A 22,797-nucleotide genomic window follows, 5' to 3' on the forward strand; every position below is an offset into this window, starting at 1 on the left:
ATTTTCTGCACCCACCCACAGTAAAGACCAGCATATTTCTGGGGAGATTTTCTTTTTAAAAAAAGACCAACTATTCAATTTTGAAAACTTATCAGTTCAGCAGAGCAGGCTAATTACATCACCTGCATTAATTGATTGTAAACATTCTACTTAACTACAGCTGTGTTGGTCATAGAATAAGTATGTTAAATTGGCTGGATAAACTACAGCCACACTCGCCGAAACTTTCTTTGACAGTATCCCAACGACCTCTGCCGATGAGCAGCAATGTCGTGGAGAAACCGTCATCTCCAAGTTCTCTCCAAGTCAATCACCATTTTGAGTTTGACATACATTGTCGTTCCTTCATCATTGCTGGGTCAAAATCCTGGAATTCCCTACACGACACCCTTGTGGGAGTACCAACACCACAAAGAGGGCAGCCATTCAAAAAGAAGGCCCACTACTACCTTTTCAAGGCAACAAGAAATGGGCAATAAATGTTTTGGTGGGGGATTCAAGAACGAGAGGGCACAAGCTAAAAATTTAGAGCTAGGCCATTAGGAGTGAAATCAGGAAGCACTTTTTCACACTAAAGGTAGTGGAAATCTGGAACTCTCCACTCTTCCCCCCACCCCCCCACCCCCACACACACAAAAGGCTGTGGATGCTGGGTCAATTGAAACATTGAAGACTGAGATCGATAGATTTTTATTAGGTAAGGGTATCAAGAGATAAAGATCAAAGGCGGGTAAATGGAGTTGAGGTACAGATCTAATTGAATGGCGGAACAGCCTTGAGGGGTTGAATGGCCTACTCCTGTTCCTTTGTTCCTATGAAAGGGCCAACTAACTCCACTTCCACCAGTGCAATAGTCAAACAGAAAGCCTAGACCATTGATTCGTTTATTATCTTAAAAAAATGTTAGTAATGAATTTGTAACCAATGATAGACTCATTACCACAGGCATTGCACTACATTGAATACCAATCTGGTATTAGCTGCTTACCTCCCCTTAGCTGCCAGAGTTGTGTGTAATGAAACACACTCTATTAGTGGCCAGCATTAATGACATATCCAGATTACAGTGCCTCGTCATGGTTAATTATAATGCTTTACCAGATTAAACAGTGAAAAACTTAGCATTCACTGAAAGAAGTCAGTGAATGGAGGTGTTGCCTCAATATGGAGCCAAGAGGGATTTTCTACTTAATTTTACTGGCTACAAGTTTAGGTAAGTCTGCTAATAAATATTTCATTTGGTTATGTTTCACTGAGCTCCTAATTGGTATGATATTTTTTGAAATATGTTATTCTTTTGAACTTTTCTGGCTGAAATGCCAAACAGAAGAACCATTGCTCTTGTGTAAGATTTGCACTGAATAAAGTCACCTTGCAAAATTAAAGAGTTAAAAATAATGTAAAGGTACAGCTGGTCTGTCACACCTTAAAGGAGAAAAGTCAGGTTAACAGTCAAGTGCGCTTCCGTTGTGATAAATGAGCACCTTTACAGGGCTGAAGGTAAGAAAGAGAGAAGGGGAGCTGAGAGCCAGGTATGCACAAAACTTGGAAAGATATGGAAAAAGGTGCTGGATGTTATTCCAAAATCACTCAGTCAGGTAGTGAAAGGGCATTAGAAAGACAAAAGGGGGAAAATAGTTCCTAGTTCCAAAGTGATGGGGAATAAAGTGGATGGTGGAAGAGAGAGACAGGCAGTAAGTGGGAGATTTAAGAGTATTAAAGGGTGGGAGGGAAAGAATTTTAGATTTAGTCAACATTAAAGTTATAAAAGGAAAAATAAATAAAAATAAATTATGGAGTATATTAATAAGAGAAAATAATTACTCTTTCAAAGTTGTTTTTAAACTGTCCTTAATTTATTTTTTCTCCCTGTATGGATCACATGGGTCATGCAACTCCTGTGACTGAGACAGCCAGTGAGTTATCTGTCACCAGCCCCCGACAAATGACTATCATCATCTAGCTGCTAGGAAGTACACATCGGCCAAGAAACAACCCTTGCTCTGGGTTCACCTCCCCACAATGACCTGGTTAGGAATTAGGGACTTGGCAGGGGGATCAAACCTCCATCCATTCTCCCTGTGGTGCAATACTCTGATACCCAACACCACTGGCCTACTGCATTTGGTGATTCTGCTTTTTTTTTAAAAAAAGGATGCGTCACATTTAATACAAAGTAGATCACTTCAGCAATACAGAGCCTGAGTTTTCAAACACTTTCCAACAGTGTTTTGCACTGCTGGATCAGTGCGTTTTCTTCGGTAATCCTTTCTAAGTCCGTTCTTGACCATCAACTTCCTTTGTTTTGTTTTGAACTGAGCTTTTATAAAGAGACTGCAAGAAGCAACACCCTTGGGGTTGAAGTTTCTCAAGTTGGTTAGGTTGGGATGGTGCCCACCAGTGTTCCACTGGGCTGACCACATTGGATTTTATGGGGATCAGTGGTAGGAACATTTGCATGGGACAGGTAGGCACAGACCCCACTGCGAGTGTATCTCTGGTGCCCGCCTGCCCCATCCAGCTGCAAAATGTGTGGGGGGGTGGTGGGGGCATGGGTTTGGCCAGGTTCCCTCCTGACCCCGGCCATGTCTCATCGGCCCCCTGTGTAAAAACAACGACACCCCACTCATCTGAAGTGTGGAAGACCCTGGGCTCAATCAACTCCTGGAGACCAGACCATAATTTTCAGATGCTCATTTAGCTTAAAGACCAAGTTCCTTTATCAATTTTAAGAAGTGGGAAAAATAAGGATTAGCATCTTATAAATTAAAAAAATAGCCATTTATACAGTTTTGGTTACTAGGCAGAGCACATGTGTATACCAATGGTGTACAAGGTATGAAAAAGAATGAATATTCTTATTTATTACAATATGCTTAGGCTCTATTTTAAAAAATGACATATATTGAATTACATCGAAGAGAAGAGACTGCCATCATGTTCGCAGATCTGGCTGCCATTTTCCACACAGCAATATCCCACAATAGTGATGTGATGGAGGAGCAGTTAATCTGTTTTTACATAGAATTACATAAAATTTACAGCACAGAAATAGGTCATTTGGCCCAATCAGTCTATGCCGGTGTTTATGCTCCTCTCAAGCCTCCTCCCACTCTCCTTTATCTCACCTATCAACATATCCTACTATTCCTTTCTCCCTTATATACTTATCTAGCTTCCTCTTAAATGAGTCTATGCTATTTGCCTCAGCTACTCTTTGTGGTAGCAAGTTCCACATTCTAACCACCCCCCAGGTAAAGAAGTTTCCCTTATCTTATATTTATGGCCCCTAGTTCTGGTCTCCCCCACAAGCGGAAACATCTTCTCCACATCTACCCTATCAAACCCCGTCATAACTTTAAAGACCTCTATTAGGTCAACCTTCAGCCTTTTCTTTCCTAGAGAAAAGAGCCCCAGCCTGATCAGTCTTTCCTGGTAGTTTTTGGTGAAATTGGTTGCGAGAGGCACGTTGGCTTGGATATCAGGAGTACTCCATGCTCTCCTTCAAATAGGCAGCTGGGGCCTTGGTTCAATGCCTCATCGAAAGCTCAGCAATTCCCATAATGGTATAAAGGACGTTGTGCAGAGCCACCTAGTGGTCAGAGATGGGATTTATCTATAAATACCATAGGTAATTTCTGTGGCGAATCCCAGGTCTTCACTTACGCTGTTGTTTCTCCGGACTATCTGCGATGTTCTGTGGGAGTTCAGGAGAACCCCAATGGAAATCATTGGCGCAAGTACCCAGAGAAGGAGATAGGCATATTTGGATAATGGTTGAGAAATGTTGTAGAAAATAGACTACAACCCTTTATGGTGTCAGAACTGGGATGGAAATGGATGGTTTGAAGCTCCGAGATCATTTGACACAAGAGGGAAATGTCTCAGAAGTGTGAAGAAAATGGAAATGTTACCTTGAATTATTAAAGTGATGAATTGCTGGCCAGTACTTTGCTGCATGCAATTGGTGAGGAAGCATTAGAGGGTACAATACATATGATTAAGAGACAGGATAAATGGAACCTAAAAGAAAGACTTGGATTTATATGGCGCTTTTTTATGTCCTCACAATATCCCACAGAGCTTCCCAGGCAATTATTTACTTTTGGAGTGCAGTCACTGTGTTATGTAGCAAATGCAGTTAATATGTGCATAGCAAGATCCCACAACCAGCAAATGAATGAATGACCAGTTAATCTAAATTTGGTGGTGTTGGTTGATAGATGAATGTTGGCTAGGATACCAGGCGAACTCCCCTTGCTCTTCTTCAAAGAGTGTCATGGGATCTTTTACGTCTACCTGAACAGGTTGACAGGACCGTGGTTTAAAAAAAGATAAGTGGGGATGAAATAGGAAAAGAAAATCCAGCGCAGTGTGAAACAGGCTGTCGATCAACTGTCGCCTGTTTCGCTGAAGACCAAATTCACCCCCACTACCTCCAACAATGAAGCACTCTCTCAGTGTTAACCTAGATTACATCCTCAAGAGGGGGGCTTTGAACACAGAACCTTATGCCTCAGAGGTGAGAGAACTAACACTGAGCCAAGCTGACACTGGAAGTATTAATGGATAAATTTGAGGAATATTTCACAGAAGAATATTACAAACACATGATATGTGTTTAATACCAGGCTCCAAACTCAAGCAGTAAGCATTGATCAATATAGAATCATAGACTGATACAGCAGAGAAGGAGGCCATTTGGCCCATCGAGCCTGGGCCGGCTCTTTGAAAGAGCTATACAATTAGTCCCACTCTCCTGTTTTTTTCCCCTTCAAGTATTTATCCAATTCCCTTTTGAAAGTTATTACTGAATCTACTTTCACCACCCTTTCAGGCAGTGAATTCCAGATCATAATAACTTGCTGCGTAAAAAGATTTCTCCTCAACTCACCACTGGTTCTTTTACCTTAAATCTATTTCCTCTGGTTTCGGACCCTTCATGATTTTGAATAGCTCTATTAAATCTCCCTTTAGCCTTCTCTGCTATAAAGAGAACAATCCCGCTTCTCTAGTCTTTCCACGTAACTGAAATCCCTCATCTCTGGTACCGTTATAGTAAATCACCTCTGCATCCTCTCCAAGGCCTTGACATCTTTCCTAAAGTGTGTTGCCCAGAAATGGACACAATACTCCAGCTGGGGCCCAACCAGTGATTTATAAAGTTTATAAAGGTGATTTATAACACCCCACTGAATTAATCATATGGCTGTTTCCAAGGAATTTTAGATACCAATCCTGCAAACCCAGGAACACAGTGCAGAGGTAAAGATCTGAAGTGTTTAAACGAGGAGTGTTGGGACAGTAAGGAATATTAAAAGTGTACAGGCTTGAAATGATTCTTGGTGATATTAATACTAGTGTGCTTAATGTGTTTGTCTGACATTCCTCTCTCCACTATTTTAACAGAGGCATTGCCCATTTGAAATAAATGGATTAATGACTTTGTTAAACTAACAGAGGAATGTCACAGAATCATAGGTCCCGATATTAACAGGGGGGCAGGGAGGGAGCGGGGACATGTGTCAGTGGCCAAAAAACCCGGAAATACCGGGATGGTGGAGGTCTTAGGGATGTTAGGGAACCAAGGGTCTAGTGAGAGGGAGGAACTGAAGGAAATCAGTATCAGTAAAAAATTAGTGCTAGGGAAATCAATGGGGCTAAAGGCTGACAATCCCCAGGGCCTGATAATCTACATCTCTGAGTACGAAAGGAAGTGGCCCTGGAAATAGTGGATGCATTGGTGATCATCTTCGAAAATTCTATAGACTCTGGAACAGTTCATACAGATTGGAGGGTGGCAAATGTAACCCCACGATTTAAAAAAGGAGGGAGAGAAAAAACTGGGAATTACAGACCAGTTAGCTTAACATCAGTAGTGGGGGAAATGCGAGAGTCTAGAGAGTCTATTATAAAAGATGTGATAACAGAACATTTGGAAAGCATTAACGGGATTGGACAAAATCAGCATGGGTTTATGAAAGGGAAATCATGCTTAACAAATCTACTGGAGTTTTTTAAGGATGTAACTAGTAGAATAGATAGGGGAGAACCAGTGGATGTGGTGTACTTGGATTTTCAGAAGGCTTTTGATAAGGTCCCACACAAAAGGTTAATGTGCAAAATTAAAGCACATGGAATTGGGGGGAATATACTGGCATGGATTGAGAATAGGTTGACAGGAAACAGAGAGTAAGAATAAACGTGTCTTTTTCCGGGTGGCAGGCAGTGACTAGTGGGGTACCGCAGGGATCAGTGCTTGGGCCCCAGCTATTCACAATATATATCAATGATTTGGATGAGGGAACTAAATGTAACATTTCCAAGTTTGCAGACGACACAAAGCTGGGGTGGAATGTGAGCTGTGAGGAGGATGCAAAGAGGCTCGAATGAGATTTAGACAAGTTGGATGAGTGGGCAAGAACATGGCAGATGCAGTATAATGTGGATAAATGTGAGGTTATCCACTTTGGTTGTAAAAACAGAAAGGCAGATTATTATCTGAATGGTGATAGATTGGGAAAAAGGGAGGTGCAACGAGACCTGGGTGTCTTTGTACACCAGTCGCTGAAAGCGAGCATTCAGGTGCATCAAGCAGTTAGGAAGGCGAATGGTATGTTGGCCTTCATTGCAAGAGGATTTGAGTACAGAAGCAGGGATGTCTTACTGCTGTTATACAGAGCCTTGGTGAGACCACATCTGGAGTATTGTGTGCAGTTTTGGTCTTCTTATCTGAGGAAAGATGTCCTTGCCATTGGAGGGAGTGCAACGAAAGTTTACCAGACTGATTCCTGGGATGGCAGGACTGACGTATGAGGAGAGATTGGGTCGTCTAGGCCTATATTCACTAGAGTTTAGAAGAATGAGAGGTGATCTCATCGAAACATATAAAATTCTAACAGGATTAGACAGACTAGATGCGGGGAGGATGTTCCCAATGGCTGGGGAGTCCAGAACCAGGGGTCACAGTCTCAGGATACGGGGTATGCCATTTAGAACCGAGACGAGGAGAAATTTCTTCACTCTGAGGGTGGTGAACCTGTGGAATTCTCTACCACAGAAGGCAGTGGAGGCCAAGTCATTAGATGTATTCAAGAAGGAGATAGATACATTTCTTAATGTTAAAGGGATCAAGGGATATGGGGAAAAAGCAGGAACAGGGTACTGAGTTAGACGAACAGCCATGATAATTTTGAATGGCGGAGCAGGCCCGAAGGGCCGAATGGCCTACTCTTGCTCCTATTTTCCATGTTTCTATGTTTCTATGTCTTGCAGAATTTAACGGCAGGACCACATTAGAATTTTTTTACTCAATTTCCCGCCTGGCAGTCGGCCAGATTGAGATGCAGGCCGGTTGCCGGGCAGGATAGCCTGGTGTAGAAGGCAGAAGCCAGGGAGCGATGGCGAAGTTCGCCGGCAATTGAGAAGATCGGGGGTCGTTGGGGGAGCAGGGACTCGCAGCACAGCAGCGAGGAGGGAGGGAGAGCTTGTGGGGGAGGGAGAGATCGTGGGAGGCAGAGATGGAGATCGCGGGGCGAGCGATGGAGATCGCGGGGTTGAGAGATAGAGATCGTGGGGTTGAGAGATAGAGATCGTGGGGTTGAGAGATAGAGATCGCGGGGCGAGCGATGGAGATCGTGGGGTTGAGAGATAGAGATCGTGGGGTTGAGAGATAGAGATCGTGGGGTTGAGAGATAGAGATCGCGGGGCGAGCGATGGAGATCGTGGGGTTGAGAGATAGAGATCGTGGGGTTGAGAGATAGAGATCGTGGGGTTGAGAGATAGAGATCGTGGGGTTGAGAGATAGAGATCGTGGGGTTGAGAGATAGAGATCGCGGGGTTGAGAGATAGAGATCGCGGGGCGAGCGATGGAGATCGCGGGGTTGAGAGATAGAGATCGTGGGGTTGAGAGATAGAGATCGTGGGGTTGAGAGATAGAGATCGTGGGGTTGAGAGATAGAGATCGTGGGGTTGAGAGATAGAGATCGTGGGGTTGAGAGATAGAGATCGTGGGGTTGAGAGATAGAGATCGTGGGGTTGAGAGATAGAGATCGTGGGGTTGAGAGATAGAGATCGTGGGGTTGAGAGATAGAGATCGTGGGGTTGAGAGATAGAGATCGCGGGGTTGAGAGATAGAGATCGCGGGGCGAGCGATGGAGATCGCGGGGTTGAGAGATAGAGATCGTGGGGTTGAGAGATAGAGATCGTGGGGTTGAGAGATAGAGATCGTGGGGTTGAGAGATAGAGATCGTGGGGTTGAGAGATAGAGATCGTGGGGTTGAGAGATAGAGATCGCGGGGTTGAGAGATAGAGATCGTGGGGTTGAGAGATAGAGATCGTGGGGTTGAGAGATAGAGATCGTGGGGTTGAGAGATAGAGATCGCGGGGTTGAGAGATAGAGATTGTGGGGTTGAGAGATAGAGATCGCGGGGTTGAGAGATAGAGATCGTGGGGTTGAGAGATAGAGATCGCGGGGTTGAGAGATAGAGATCGCGGGGTTGAGAGATAGAGATCGTGGGGTTGAGAGATAGAGATCGCGGGGTTGAGAGATAGAGATCGTGGGGTTGAGAGATAGAGATCGTGGGGTTGAGAGATAGAGATCGTGGGGTTGAGAGATAGAGATCGCGGGGCGAGCGATGGAGATCGTGGGGTTGAGAGATAGAGATCGCGGGGCGAGCGATGGAGATCGTGGGGTTGAGAGATAGAGATCGCGGGGCGAGCGATGGAGATCGCGGGGCGAGAGATTGCAGGGGAGAGATAGAGATCGTGGAGGAGAGATCACGGAGGGCCTGAATATCACAGGGGAGGTCGGCAAATCGCGGCGGTGGGTCTGAAGATCATGGGAGGAGAGGTCGCGGCAGAAGACGTGCTTGAGGGGCTTCTCCTCACCCACAAGCAGTGCTGGAAATGCACTTCCCTGATGGATCCGTCAGCTCCCGCCTCCCTTCTGTCAGGTTTCCCGCGCCGTGGGAAACGTTTTTAAACATTTTCCAAAAAGGAATGGGGACAGTTAAATTGCTTTTCTGGTGGTGCTCTCAATTGTTTGCAATGCAGCAAAAGTCTAAATCCAGAATTATTCTCCCTGTGCTTTATTTTCTCATTTTCTTTGCGTCTCTTGGTTGCTGATCCATTTCTCTGAATTTTGCAATTTTCATACCATAAATGAATGAATGGGCGACCTAGTTCATTAATTATCTGGTATTAACTGTGCCTTTCGTTATTTTGCCATTATGTACCTGAAGGTGATACTGTATCAGTGGGTAGTGGCCAGGGTTTACTGTCGTGTGATCATCAGCCCGATGATTTTCCTGTCCATTAAAAAATTGGGAGGAAACATAGGCAGGTGTGTGAACTCACAGAAAACCCCATAATGTGGGATTAAATTCAATCGGAAAAGTAATGGACATTGGCATTCATTCATTACTATTTCCTATTCTGCCAACTTACGTCTGGTACTCACTCATTCCCAATGTCCTTTGTTGCCTCCATTTTCCTGGAACCATCTAATGTCTGCTCTCTTGTCTCGTGACTTTAATACACTAATAGCCTTTGCGCTCCTCTTCACCACAACTGACCTTTTCTTTAGTCAAATGGCAAGTGGTATCCTGCAATGCTGCCACTATTTGATGCAGTAAGTGGACACACATAGTGACTGGGTTATGGGTAGACTTTGAAATAAAAACTTCTGTGCAATTTCACAAATGTCGTTGTTTACACCTTTTTTGTCTTTTATTTTCATTGCAGATTCCACCAGTTCCGCTGAGACTCCTACCACCATTTCCTCAACCAGAGCGCCATGCACCCCGAAAGCTTCTGCCACGACCACCACCACAACTATTACAACAACAATCACCACACCTAGTGAAACACCTACCACACTTGCCACCACCACCCCAACCACACTGCCTCCCTCCACTAAACCTACTACCAAAACCCATAACTGCATCGCTGCTATTGCCACCACTACCATGACTCCTACCACCACCACTTATACCAGTACCAATCCTTACGCCTTCAATTCTGATACCACCAAGGCTACAACCACCAATACCACCCCCACCAATACAGCCAACACCAATCCTTCCACCACCAATTCTGCCACCACCATTCTGACCTCCACCAGTCCGAACAGCACCATTCCTACCACCACCACTCCGAGCACCACTCCTACCACCACCACTCCGAGCACCACTCCTACCACCACCACTCCGAGCACCACTCCTACCACCACCACTCCGAGCACCACTCCTACCACCACCACTCCGAGCACCACTCCTACCACCACCACTCCGAGCACCACTCCTACCACCACCACTCCGAGCACCACTCCTACCACCACCACTCCGAGCACCACTCCTACCACCACCACTCCGAGCACCACTCCTACCACCACCACTCCGAGCACCACTCCTAGCACCACCACTCCGAGCACCACTCCTACCACCACCACTCCGAGCACCACTCCTACCACCACCACTCCGAGCACCACTCCTACCACCACCACTCCGAGCACCACTCCTACCACCACCACTCCGAGCACCACTCCTACCACCACCACTCCGAGCACCACTCCTACCACCACCACTCCGAGCACCACTCCTACCACCACCACTCCGAGCACCACTCCTACCACCACCACTCCGAGCACCACTCCTACCACCACCACTCCGAGCACCACTCCTACCACCACCACTCCGAGCACCACTCCTACCACCACCACTCCGAGCACCACTCCTACCACCACCACTCCGAGCACCACTCCTACCACCACCACTCCGAGCACCACTCCTAGCACCACCACTCCGAGCACCACTCCTACCACCACCACTCCGAGCACCACTCCTAGCACCACCACTCCGAGCACCACTCCTACCACCACCACTCCGAGCACCACTCCTACCACCACCACTCCGAGCACCACTCCGAGCACCACCACTCCGAGCACCACTCCTACCACCACCACTCCGAGCACCACTCCTACCACCACCACTCCGAGCACCACTCCTACCACCACCACTCCGAGCACCACTCCTACCACCACCACTCCGAGCACCACGGAAAGTGGTGCATCCTGTGGTAAGTTGAATATTACGTGCTATAACAAGTCCAGTATATAATCACATTACATTAATCACAGAGGAGACTTTATATTGAAGAAGTTTATTTATTTCCTAACACTCTTGTTAATATAGATTATATGACATCGTAAATCAATGGCAGGTCAGTGTTACAAGGAAAGAGTTCAGGTGAATTCATGAGGTTTAAGTGTGATTTAATTTTCCATCTCTTCCCCAAGACTGAATTAGTGCCTTAAGTTCACTTACAGATAACTATTATCATTTGTCCCTGAGACCAGACAGGTCGTTTCTTTAGCCTTAGTTTTGATACAGTTGTGATTTGTGACTTGGAAATATCCTTTGAGGGTGAATCCAATGCTATTGGATTTACGATCATTGAGATTTCCCAATTTAATGGGACCTATCAATAAGAAAGTAAGACTCACATTCCTGTAGCACCTTATCACATCTCTCATATATGTCTTGAAGCTCTTTTCATATGATGAATTACTGTGAAGTGCAGTAAATGTTGTTTTGTAGACAAACAGCAGTTATTCTGTGCACGGTGAGACTCCACAAACTGCAATGAGTCCAATGATAGTTTACATTTTTTTGGTGATGTTGGTTGAGGGAGGAATGTTGATCAGGCCATCAGACAACTGCCTGTTCTTCTTAAAATAGTGTGGTGGGATCTTTAACGTCCACCAGAACCGCTGGACCAGGCAGTTTAATGTATGGTCTGAAGGATGGCACCTCCAACAATACAGGCCTCCCTCAGTATTTCACTCGAGTGCGAGCCTAGATTATGGGCTCAATTTCTGGAGTGGTGCTCGAATCCACCTGCTTTTGACTCCACGGCTATCAAGTGAAACAAGCTCCCACTTATAGGGATGCCACAAATGACATCAACATCCTTGGGTTAGGAAACGGAAAATCAGTCAGTACTGATCTCTCTCCAGTGACCCCTGGTTGAATGTGTGCACACTGGGTGAGGACAGGATTGGGCTGTGTGATGATTTCCCCTTCTGTTGAATAGCCCAAAGCATGAAGAATGGCTGCACCACAGAGTGACACCTATTGACCACAGGTGGGTGGGATTGTAACCCCTATTCCAGAATGGGTCAGCGTTTTCAGGAGAGAAGGGAGAACATTGGAATAAACAAAACAGGAAGTACAGGCCTGGATTCTCCTCCCATTGGTGGATTAGTGGTGGGGTGGTCCTAACACCTGCTGCTCACCCGCTGCTACTTCCTCCCAGAACCCTCATTAGCCATGTAGGGTGGTTTGTAGGATGGAAAATGCCTTTCATTGGCTTACCACCTCAGGAGGGAGGGAAATACAGTTCTTGTGCAGCCTTCTAGTTACAGAGGGACCCGGCATTTACAGCCCCAGCAGTTTTGGGCATGGCAGCAGCAACAAGGACACCAAGGTTTTCAGATGTATTTGTAGAGGTGCTGCAGGCAGGGCAAGGAGGAACTGTCTCATGGGCACTGAGGGCATGAAGCCCCATAAGAGGGTGGTACAGATGGTCAGCAGTGACGTGGCAGAGGCAGTCAGGACAACCTCCACTACCCCAAGAGCTGCCACACAGTGCTGAAAAAGGTTTAATGACCTCACAATGTTGGCAAAGGTAAGTCAAGGCATTCATGCTCTCCCATTAAAAGAGCCCTCACTTACCCCATGACCTCTCATACTAGTTCTATCTCAGCACCTGGATGTCAAGGGTACTCTCCAGTGCAAATGGCAATCTACTGTCCTGGCCAATACTTAGACCGCAATTCACAGCATTAAAAACGATTATCTGGTTAGTATCTCATTGCTGTTTGAGGGACCATGCTGTGCACAAATTGGTTACCACGTTTCAAACATTGCAATAGTCACTTAGCTTCAAACATACTTGATTCGCTGTAAAGCGCTTTTAATACGTGAAAAGCAATAAATAGATGCAATTTCTTTCTTTCTTTCATTAGGCTCTCCCTTGCTGGAGATGGTCATTGCCTGTCACTTGTGTGCTGTGAATGTTACTTTCCACTTATCAGTCCAGGTCTTGCTGCATGTGGGCATGGAATGCTTCACCATTTTTCACCATTATGACAGGAAAATTCACCACAGTGTATATTCTGAAACCCAACCCATTCATTGTTAAGACACCATACAGTTATTCCTCTCCAATCCTTTCTCCCTGCAAATGTCATGTAAAGGATGTGTTTATTTTTAAGAGATCTGTTTAGGACGGCAATGATTAAGATTCTGATGTTTGATAATAAACAACATCATTTTCTTTTGCAGAACCACTGAAGTTCCTTCGTATTAATTTGATAAAGGTGGAAAGTGAAACAATTTCCATTACCTGGGATACTGACAATGCATTCAAACAGCCTCGTTTCAATGTCACTATCTTCGCAGAGAGTGTTGCAGTGAATAAAACTCAAACTGAGCAAAAAGCAGCAGAATTTAGGAATCTCCAGCCTGACGTTGTATTTCAGATTTTAATATCCACAACTACTTGTGGTCAGCAGCAGACAATTACAAGGAAGGTCAGAACAGGTATGTTTGATGAACAAAATTTTGCTTGCACTTTATATAGAATGTACAGCACAAAACAGGCCATTCAGTCTAACTGGTCTGTGTCGGTGTTTATGCTCCACACGAGCCTCCTCCCACCCCTCTTCATCTAACTCTATCAACAGAAGCTTCTATTCCTTTTTCCCTCTTGTAATTTTCTAGCTTCACCTTAAATGCATCTATGCTATTCGCCTCAACTACTCCTTGTGGTAGCGAGTTCCACATTCTAACTACTCTCTGGGTAAAGAAGTTTCTCCTGAATTCCCTTTTGGATTTATTAGTGACTATCATATAGTTATGGCCGCTAGTTTTAGTCTCCCCAACTAGTGAGTACATCTCTGTGTTTGCCCTATCAAACTCTTTCCTAATCATAAAGACCTCTTATCACATTACCTCTCAGCATTCTCTTTTCTAGAGAAAAGAACTCCAGCCTGTTCACTCTTTCCTGGTGGGTATTTGCCCTCAGTTCTGATATCATCATTATAAATCTTTTTGCACCTTCTCCAGTACCTCTATATCCTCATCACAGCACATCCTCCCTAAACATGAGCTGTGAAAATGGAGGAGTCAACAGGTAGCAAGCTTTAGGAACAACACCTCATCATTTCTCTGAAGCACTCTGGTAGCTCTCTGGTCTGATCATTGACTTTAGACACCAGACTTTAGCAAAATCGTCCACTTCTTTTACAGCAAGTGTGGTGGGAACTTGGGAGTGGATCTGTTGGTGCTCAAGGATTGGACAAGACGGGCTGGCATTTTAGATAGGAGGGGTCAGTGTTTTGAATGGGAGGAGAACCTCTGTCAGAACACAGGGCTGGGAGGGGGAAGGTTGAGCCCTCCCTGTTGACCTGTTCTTACCTTCATCGGAGCTGGTGGACCCGCTGTACTTCATGATCACACCTGTTTTAATTTCATACCTGGTCCTCAGAGGTTTTCCATCTCTCTCAATTTTTTCCCATTTAACGCAGGCCTCTCACTTCCTTATTTATTTTCATGTCCTTTATCTGTTATTTCTTTACTGATTCTATTACTCGAGTGGGATGATACGTCATTCCATTGGCACTTCCTCCCTGGGGTCGATTTTAACCGACACGACTGGCGGAAACGGGGAGGGTGGGCAGTTAAAAACCAGCAGCTTATTTACCCGCCTGGAACTCGAACCTTTCCCACCGTCTCTGATACTAATCTGCAGGGTTCTAACAGGCAGTGCTGACATCCAGCGTTGAAATAGTGGAGTCTGTATTTCCCTCATATCAATATGTTTTTCATGCACGTTATGGACAAACACATGTCACATTGCTGGGCCTTCCCTCTGGGAAAGGGAGGGAGGACAGGAGCACATCGGAGCACTTTTCCAACCCATCCGCTCAGATACGCCGGTAAACTGGTGGGAAGGTTCCAGAAAGTCCAAGCTGCAGTAACCCCGATATGAATTCGCGGCATGATTGCGGCGTGTGGGAGGGGGATAGTGGCAGCTCGCATGACAGTCACTGCATGAGTCCCGGCCCATTAAACCTCCCGGGCCTCATCTGTGTGTTAAACATGGGTCTCCCGTCCCAACCCGGTGGAAATCACAAGGTGGCTGGTGGGTGGGACCGGGATCTCAGGGGGCAGGAGGCCATAGCTGAGGACACGAGTTAACGGTGGGAGAGTTTGGGAGGGCATCGTGGTTAGGGGACGGAGGGGGGTAGGGGAAGCTATATGTCTTCCTGTGTGGCCCGTGATACACATAGCGGTGAGAGGGGGCACAGTGAGAACAGAGTGGTAAGTACTTCACAGTTGTTTCAACTCCCCACCCGCCGCCTACTCATTGGGAGCGGGAGGTTAACATCGGGAGTAAAGTCTCTATTTCCATGTCAAACTAGAACTGCCTCCCTGGGGTCGATTTTAACCTACACAATTGTGGTGTCTGGAAGTGGTGAGGAGGGCATCGTGGTCAGGGGACAGTGGTGGAGCAGGGGAAGCCCTAGGTTTTGTGTGGGGCTCCTGCTCCACATGGCCCACAAGGAAAACCAAAAAATTAAAAGTACTTACCTTTCCACTTCCCCGCTTTCCACCGCTTCCCAAAACCCGGCAGTTAAAATGGCGGTGGGAGGGGGCACGATGAGAACAGAGCGGTAAGTACTTCACCGTTGTTTTAACTCCCCACACGCATTCTTCTCCTTGGGAGCGGGAGGTTAACTTCGGGACTAATGGGCTCGACTTTCGGACCCCCGAGCCGGCGGGTTCGTGGCGGGGTGCTCTGAAAATTGGGGATTCCCGGGGTGGGTCCGGAGCCCGGCTCCAACTCGCCCACTTCCGGGTTCCCCAGTGACGCGCTTACATGCGCGCGCAGCCCCCACTAACTAAAACCCTGAAGACCCACACCTGATGCGACCCATTGTGTCACTGCAGAATGGGTGTAGGTGTATTTGCAGGGCTCTTTTGTGCAGACAACTGAGAGACATCGGCGATGTCCCCGGTGGCACCCTGGAAGGATGCGGAGGAGAAGTTGTTGAGGACAGTGGTGACTTTGACAGCGACAGGTAAGAAGATGGTGCTCGGGCCAGCCGGGAGCAGCTCGGCATGAAGCATGATGCAGATGCCCACAACTACTAATTAAGTAGATACTTCAGGTCATTAGCAGACCTGATTGACATGACAATTTAGGAGGGGTGGGATTTTCCAAACAACTGAGACTGTTTCCCGTACTGGAGGAAACACTCTCAGTTGAAATGGATGTGTTGCAGTCACCAGCCTGTGGCAGCTGCAAAGGTCCATTTGACAGGTTGGGGGTGGGGGAGACCCTCACTCATTGCAGGAGGCCATTCTGTCACTTTGGACAAACCACCTCCTAACAATAAAATTCACAAACTTGCACATTTACCCCGGCGTGCAGACACATTTACCTACCTTGCAGACCCCCTCAAACGTACATCTTCTGGATGGGGGCCGCCATAGCTGCGGTCATGACCACATTGGAGGACGAACAGCATCACCATCCTCGCCGTACACCTCTGACACGTGGAGCTCCACAATATGGTGCTGTTACACATCTACCTGCACAGCAGGAGGGAGGGCAACCACAGAGAGAGATGCGTCGCAGAAGGCACTACCCTCGCCACAGGGTCCACAGACCGAGGCTCAGCTTCCTGGACCTCTCTGAGCAGCACACGGAGGCTCAGTGTCATTTGACATGTAGTCGTGGGCATCTGCATCCTGCTTCATGCCGAGCTGCTCCTGGCTGGCTCGAGCACCATCTTCTTACCTGTCGCTGTCAAAGTCACCACTGCCCTCAACAACTTCTCCTCCGCATCCTTCCAGGGTGCCACCGGGGACATCGCCGACGTCTCTCAGTCGTCTGCACAAAAGAGCCCTGCAAATACACCTACACCCACTCTGCAGTGACACAATGGGTGGCATCAGTTGTGGGTCTTCATTGTGATCCTCAGGAAAGGGCATTATTGCACAAACCAGACAAGATTCGCAAAGACGTGGCAGTAGTGGTGACAATATAATATGTAATGTGAGTTGATCAGAAATCAAATACAGGTAAAAACCATGACAAACCCTCAAACACCCTTGTGCATCCCCATCATGCTCACGACACGTTTGCCTTACGCTTCCAACTGCACATATGTGATGCATGCCCTGTGGCTGCAGCACGGGTAGTGGCAGGTTGAGTGAGGCTGACCGTGAAAGAGATGCATGAGAGGGTGAGTATGAGATAGAGCCATGAGATTGTATGAGGATTGGGTTGCGTGGTAGTGGCGGGATGAGTACTGGCGAGGTGAGTAAGTGCAGGTAAGATGAGGATGAGGTTTGAGTGGGTGTGAGGGGTGATGTGACAGAGTAGTGTTGGCAGTGCAGAAGGAGATGTGGGGTGGGGGCGGTGATGTGGCAGACGGAGTGTAGGGGAATGAGTAAGTGTACTCACTTTGGCTGACCTACTTAGGTCACTGAAGCGCCTCCTGCACTGTATGCAGGTGGGCGATATGTTGGTGGTGCTGGTGAGCTCCTCTGCCACCTCGAGCCAGGCCTTCCTGGTGGCAGAGGCAGGCCGCTTCCTCCCGCCCGCTGGGGAGAAGATCTCTGTCCTCCCCCTCCTCCTCACCCCATCCAGTAAGACCTGGAGTGAGGTATCATTAAACCTGGGAGCAGCATTTCCACTGGGCTGCTCCATGCTGTAATTTTGCATATTTTCTGCAGCGTCAGTAAGTGGAGGACTGCCCCTTTAAATAGGGCTCCTCCAGCTGACAGCCTATGATGCGGCTGCGCAGTCCGCCCACTACGCAGCTTTCCAGCGCGAAATCCGGAAGCCAAGGTAAGTACCTTCAATTATGCTGCAATTGCGTGCGGAGCACCCCGGATTCACTGGGCGCGTTACCCACGCACCCAGTCGACCCCCCCGCTGAGAACCAGCCGCCCTCCTAATATCGGGACTAATGTCTCTATTTCCACTTCAAACTAGAACTGCGTCAAATTTACGAATCAGGTTTTACTCAAGAAGTAACATTATTTTACTTTCCAAAGTTGCCGCGGTGGTGGAAGTGTCGACAAGAATTACAAATGTGGAATTCACATCGGATTTTCAAGAGAAAAACAGCCAGAAATACAAAGACTTTGTAAAGAATTTCACAGCCGAAGTAAGTCACTCTTGCCTGTGGAGGGAAAAGAGTCAGGGGACAGATTGGATTAAAAAAAAATAGACCGTAGCATGTGTATGTTTTTGCAAATATGGTTACATGAAAAGCTACTTTTTCTCCTTGTGAGATTTCAAAGTACCTTGTACTCACTGTAGATGGCGAGTGTTTGAACACTGACCAACTGTGCTCACAGACCATCGTTCTCCTCTACCTGATGCCTTTTTAAATTTCTGTTTGGAAAACAATCAATATACAGTGATAGCAATGGTTAAATCATGGGCATTCTGGAAGATCTTAACTTTCCCATCATAACCTACCCACAGAGCACATTTTGGTCAGTTAAAATGGGAAATTGAAAGAAAGGAAAATAGACACAACTAGGCATAATTAAATAAGGAATGTGAATGATTAGATATTACAGTACTTGGCTATGAATTACAGTATCTCTTATAGGCAAACATTGCAACAGCCACGTTGCACATAGCGAGATCAAGCAACAGACTTAATCCAGGGAAGCAGCATTGAGACGAATAACGATTAATCTGATTTTGTTTGTTTGGCTACGAGAGGCAAGACCAGTGCCATTTAATCCCAACTGGCTATTAAGAGAGCTAGCCCCCTCTTCACCCCCCCACCCCCGATATCCACAGATGGCCTTTGATTAAGGTTAGATGCGGGTAACCTTGCCTTATTGAAATGTGTAATATGAAGAACATTTTAGCGATGCGCATGTTCTGTGGGGAAAATAATTAAACAAATCTCAGAAGTGGATTTCTGTTTCTTTCCTTTCAGTTGGAAAAAGGACTTTCAGCAGATGTCCGGGATTTAATCAGGCGTGGGAAAGTGAGAATCATTGTCACATCTATTGAACAAGGTAGCCTGATTGTAAAGTTTGGTGTGGCGACATCAACAAACGTGAATGTCACTGTATCTGATATCAAAGAAACGCTTACGGAATCTTTAAACAACACGCAACAGTTTGCTGTAGACCTTCAAAACACAACCATTTCAGGTAAGGAATTCCACAACAAGCATTTCAACCACTGGCCTCAGGGGACTTGGTAAAATTCTAGAAGAACTTGGAAAGGCCAAAGATTATCCTGCAGGTGCCACTAAAGATTAAAAAGAACAGAAGGGAGACAAGGCTGAATCATGAAGTGGATAAGTGATTCCAAACTTGGGTTTTAAAAGAAGAGTTTAGGAAGAAAGGAAGACTGGGGAATGGAAGGAGTTCCACAGTTTTGGGAGCCTGGCAAAGAATGATCCAGAGTAGGTGATGATGGGATGAGGCTTGATTCTAATAGTTGGATTCACAGGGAGGAGGAAGAGCATGCAGGCCTGACTAATGTTAGTTTGGTGGCTAACGTTGACAAGGTTAAGTTGAAAAAAAAATGTTGATTCTCTGAGGCCTGGATTGATATTATCAGCAATCAAAACATTTTGACTGGATCATACTGAGCGGTTACAGGCTGGCAGCTGGCTACTTCTGAATGAGCCTTAGGTTTTCGGCTAGGCTCATGAGCCCAGTGAAAAACATTAAAAAGTGTAAAATTTTAATTTATTTGTTGTTGAATTTTTGTGAGCAGACAGTGTTGTGTCCAATAAACTGATTAATTTGCAGTGTCTATAGATGCCACCTGCAGGAAAAATAACCTGATGGAATTAAATCACCTCGTAAAGTGACCTCATAAACAGAGCAGGAGGGTTTTTTCCATTTTGCTGGGTTCTAAATCCCAACACTTATTTCTTTTTGGATTCTTGCAACTGGAAGAGAGTGCAGACCTTTATTCTTTATGGCTGGTTCAAAACCCAAGCCCAGAGGTAACAGAATAATGTTCTGCCTCACTGCACTATCCAACTCCTGTCACATGGGCCACTTGCCCATACTGTTCAGGGATCATTCTGTATAAATAGTTACCAACTATTAGGAGATGACATTTACATTGGAGTAAAGTGAGGAAAGAGGAATCTTCAAATACTTCTAAACTGGTGAAATTCAAATTGAATCAATTTTCTAACCCCGATCTGCGCTTATCATTACAGACAGAGACAGCTGCCAACCAGGGCTGAATGACTGTTCAGGTAATGGAACGTGTATAAGATTAAATGCAACTTTCACCTGTCAGTGTAATGCTGGGTTCACAGACACAAGCCCCAACACACCTGGAAGAACATGTGAAGGTAGGACATTGTCAGAGTTTAACACAGCTTTAGGTCATTGGGTTAAAGTAACTTTAGCTCCAACTGATTGTTTTTATCTAATTCTTGTTTCAGATATTGACGAGTGTCAGACTGGGAACAACACATGCTCTGATTTTGCTGCCTGCACAAACACCCCAGGGAATTACTCATGTGCATGTTTCCAAGGAATTTTAGATATCAATCCAGCAAACCCAGGAACACAGTGCAGAGGTAAAGATCTGAAGTGTTTAAATGAGGGGTGTTGGGATAATAAGGAATATTAAAAGTGTACAGGCTTGAAATGATTCTTGGTGATATTAATACTAGTGTGCTTAATGTGTTTGTCTGACATTCCTCTCCCCACTATTTTAACAGAGGCATTGCCCATTCGAAATAAATGGATTAACGACTTTGTTAAACTAACAGAGGAATGTCACAGAATCATTGGCCCCGATAATAACCAGGAGGCGGGGAGGGAGCGGGGGCGTTTGTCAGCGGCCAGGAATCCCGGAAATACCGGGAAGGTGGAGGTTCTGTAGAATTTAACGGCGCAGAATTTAACGACAGGACCTCAGTGGAAATTATTTACTCAATTTCCCGCCTGGCAGTCGGCCAGATTGAGAGGCAGGCCGGCTACCGGGCGGGATAGCCCGCTGTAGAAGGCCAATGCGGGGGAGCAATGGCGACGGTCCCCGGCAATCGAGACGATAGGGGCGGGGGGGTAGATAGAGATAGATCGCGGGGGGAGAGATAGAGATCGCAAGGGAGAGATCACAGGGGGAGGGAGAGAGATGGTGAGGGGGTGGAAAAGAAAGATCGCGTTGGAGAAAATAGAGATTTCGGGGAGAGAAAGAGATCGCAAGGGAGAGATCACAGGTGGAGGGATCGAAGATGGTGTGGGGGGGAGGAAAAGAGAGATTGCAGTGGGGAGAAATACAGATTGCAGAGGGTAGAGATAGAAATCGCGGAGGAGAGATCACGGTGGCTTGAATGTCACGGGGGGTGGGGGGTCGGCAGATCGCTGGGTGAGAGATCATGGTAGAAGATGTGTTTGGACGGCCCGGGCGAAGCACTCCTGCTCCTCCTGGCCCACAAAATCTGAGGGATGGAGGCTCATTTAAATACTATAATTACGGACCCGCCGCTCCAGAAGCCGCCCAAGGACCTGCCTCGGTAAAACTGGAAAGAGGCGTGTTCTCGATGGTTTAGGTTCGGGTTTCACATTTTTAACAATTTAAACTGCCCACCGAACCCTTCCCACCCATTAGATTGGGGGGGGGGATGAGGGTCATTGTTGCCGGGGGGGTGGGTGGTGGGGTCGGGTCATTGGCGGGGTGGGAGCTCATTGGGTGGTGGGTCTCAGTCATCGGGGGTTTGGTGGTCAACGGGAGCTCGTTCATCGGGGGTTCATAATTATCAGGGGTCATCAGGTGGGCACAGTCACCGGGGAGTCGGGGTTACTGGGGGTCATGTTCATTTGGGGTCATCGGTGAGGGGGGGGGTGGGTGTCAATCATCGGAGAGGTGGCTCAATCATTAGAGGGTAAGTCATTGGGGGTCATCTGAGTGGATGTCAGTCATCGGGAGGGGGGCCACAGTCATCGGGGGGCTCAGTCATTGGGGTCATGGGTGGTTGGGGGCCGGGGGTCATGGGGGTTTCAGTCATCGGGAGGACAGGGTTGGGTGTCATCGCGAGGGTCGATCATGAGGGGGTTTCGGAGATTGTGGAGGGGTCGGAGATCGTGTTGGGGGTCGGAGATCGTGTGGGGGGTCGGAGATCGTGTGGGGGGTCGGAGATCATCAGGGGGGTCGGAGATCGTGTCGGGGGGTCAATCGCGATTGTAGGGTTGCTGCAGGTAAGCTTGTTGTGCCTGGGGGAAGCACTCCTGCCTCTCAGGGCCCACAAGCTATACTATAAAGACACTTACCTGCAGTTTCTGGTCTTCTCGCCTCCTCTCACATGGCGTGAAGTAGAAGGCCTGGGAATCCCAGCCCCCAGGGGGTAAAAACAAAAAATCTGTTAAAGTGGAGGCCCACAGCCTCCTTGAAAGCTTTTAGTGACGACCCACCTCCTCAGAGCGGGTTGGTCGCCCACACATCGTCCGCCTCCATTAAAGCCATAAGTGGGCGGATTGGAAGTGGGTTGGAGGTGGAATTTAGACTTTTAAAATTTTTACTATCCCCCGCCCACAACCCACCCGTTTCTCCAAGTTAAAATCACGCCCGTGCACTTTCAGAAGGAGTCACTGTATAGTGATCTGGAGCGAGAACCCTGGCTGATTTTCCTCTCTCTGGTTCAGGGGTGCTCTCCCAACTGAGATCAGATAATTCAACACGGACCAAGGGTAGAAGACTGGGATCTTTAGCCCA

The 22,797-nt window shown here is 46.8% G+C and overlaps 1 protein-coding gene across 1 annotated transcript in view; it reads left to right on the top strand.

Annotated features, from left to right (window-relative positions):
- Positions 1–1,164: 1,164 nt before the first annotated feature.
- The window catches only part of LOC137326860 (uncharacterized), a 64,555-nt gene continuing 42,922 nt past the window's right edge, over positions 1,165–22,797 (top strand). The window contains exons 1-7 of the mRNA XM_067992241.1: positions 1,165–1,213; positions 9,745–11,076; positions 13,347–13,604; positions 18,135–18,247; positions 19,040–19,259; positions 20,291–20,428; positions 20,522–20,659. Of these exons, the coding sequence (XP_067848342.1) occupies positions 1,165–1,213; positions 9,745–11,076; positions 13,347–13,604; positions 18,135–18,247; positions 19,040–19,259; positions 20,291–20,428; positions 20,522–20,659 (2,248 nt within the window). The remainder of the gene's footprint in view (positions 1,214–9,744; positions 11,077–13,346; positions 13,605–18,134; positions 18,248–19,039; positions 19,260–20,290; positions 20,429–20,521; positions 20,660–22,797) is intronic.

The sequence above is a fragment of the Heptranchias perlo genome, chromosome 11 (genome assembly GCF_035084215.1).
Source record: "Heptranchias perlo isolate sHepPer1 chromosome 11, sHepPer1.hap1, whole genome shotgun sequence".
In the NCBI taxonomy this organism is placed as follows: domain Eukaryota; kingdom Metazoa; phylum Chordata; class Chondrichthyes; order Hexanchiformes; family Hexanchidae; genus Heptranchias; species Heptranchias perlo.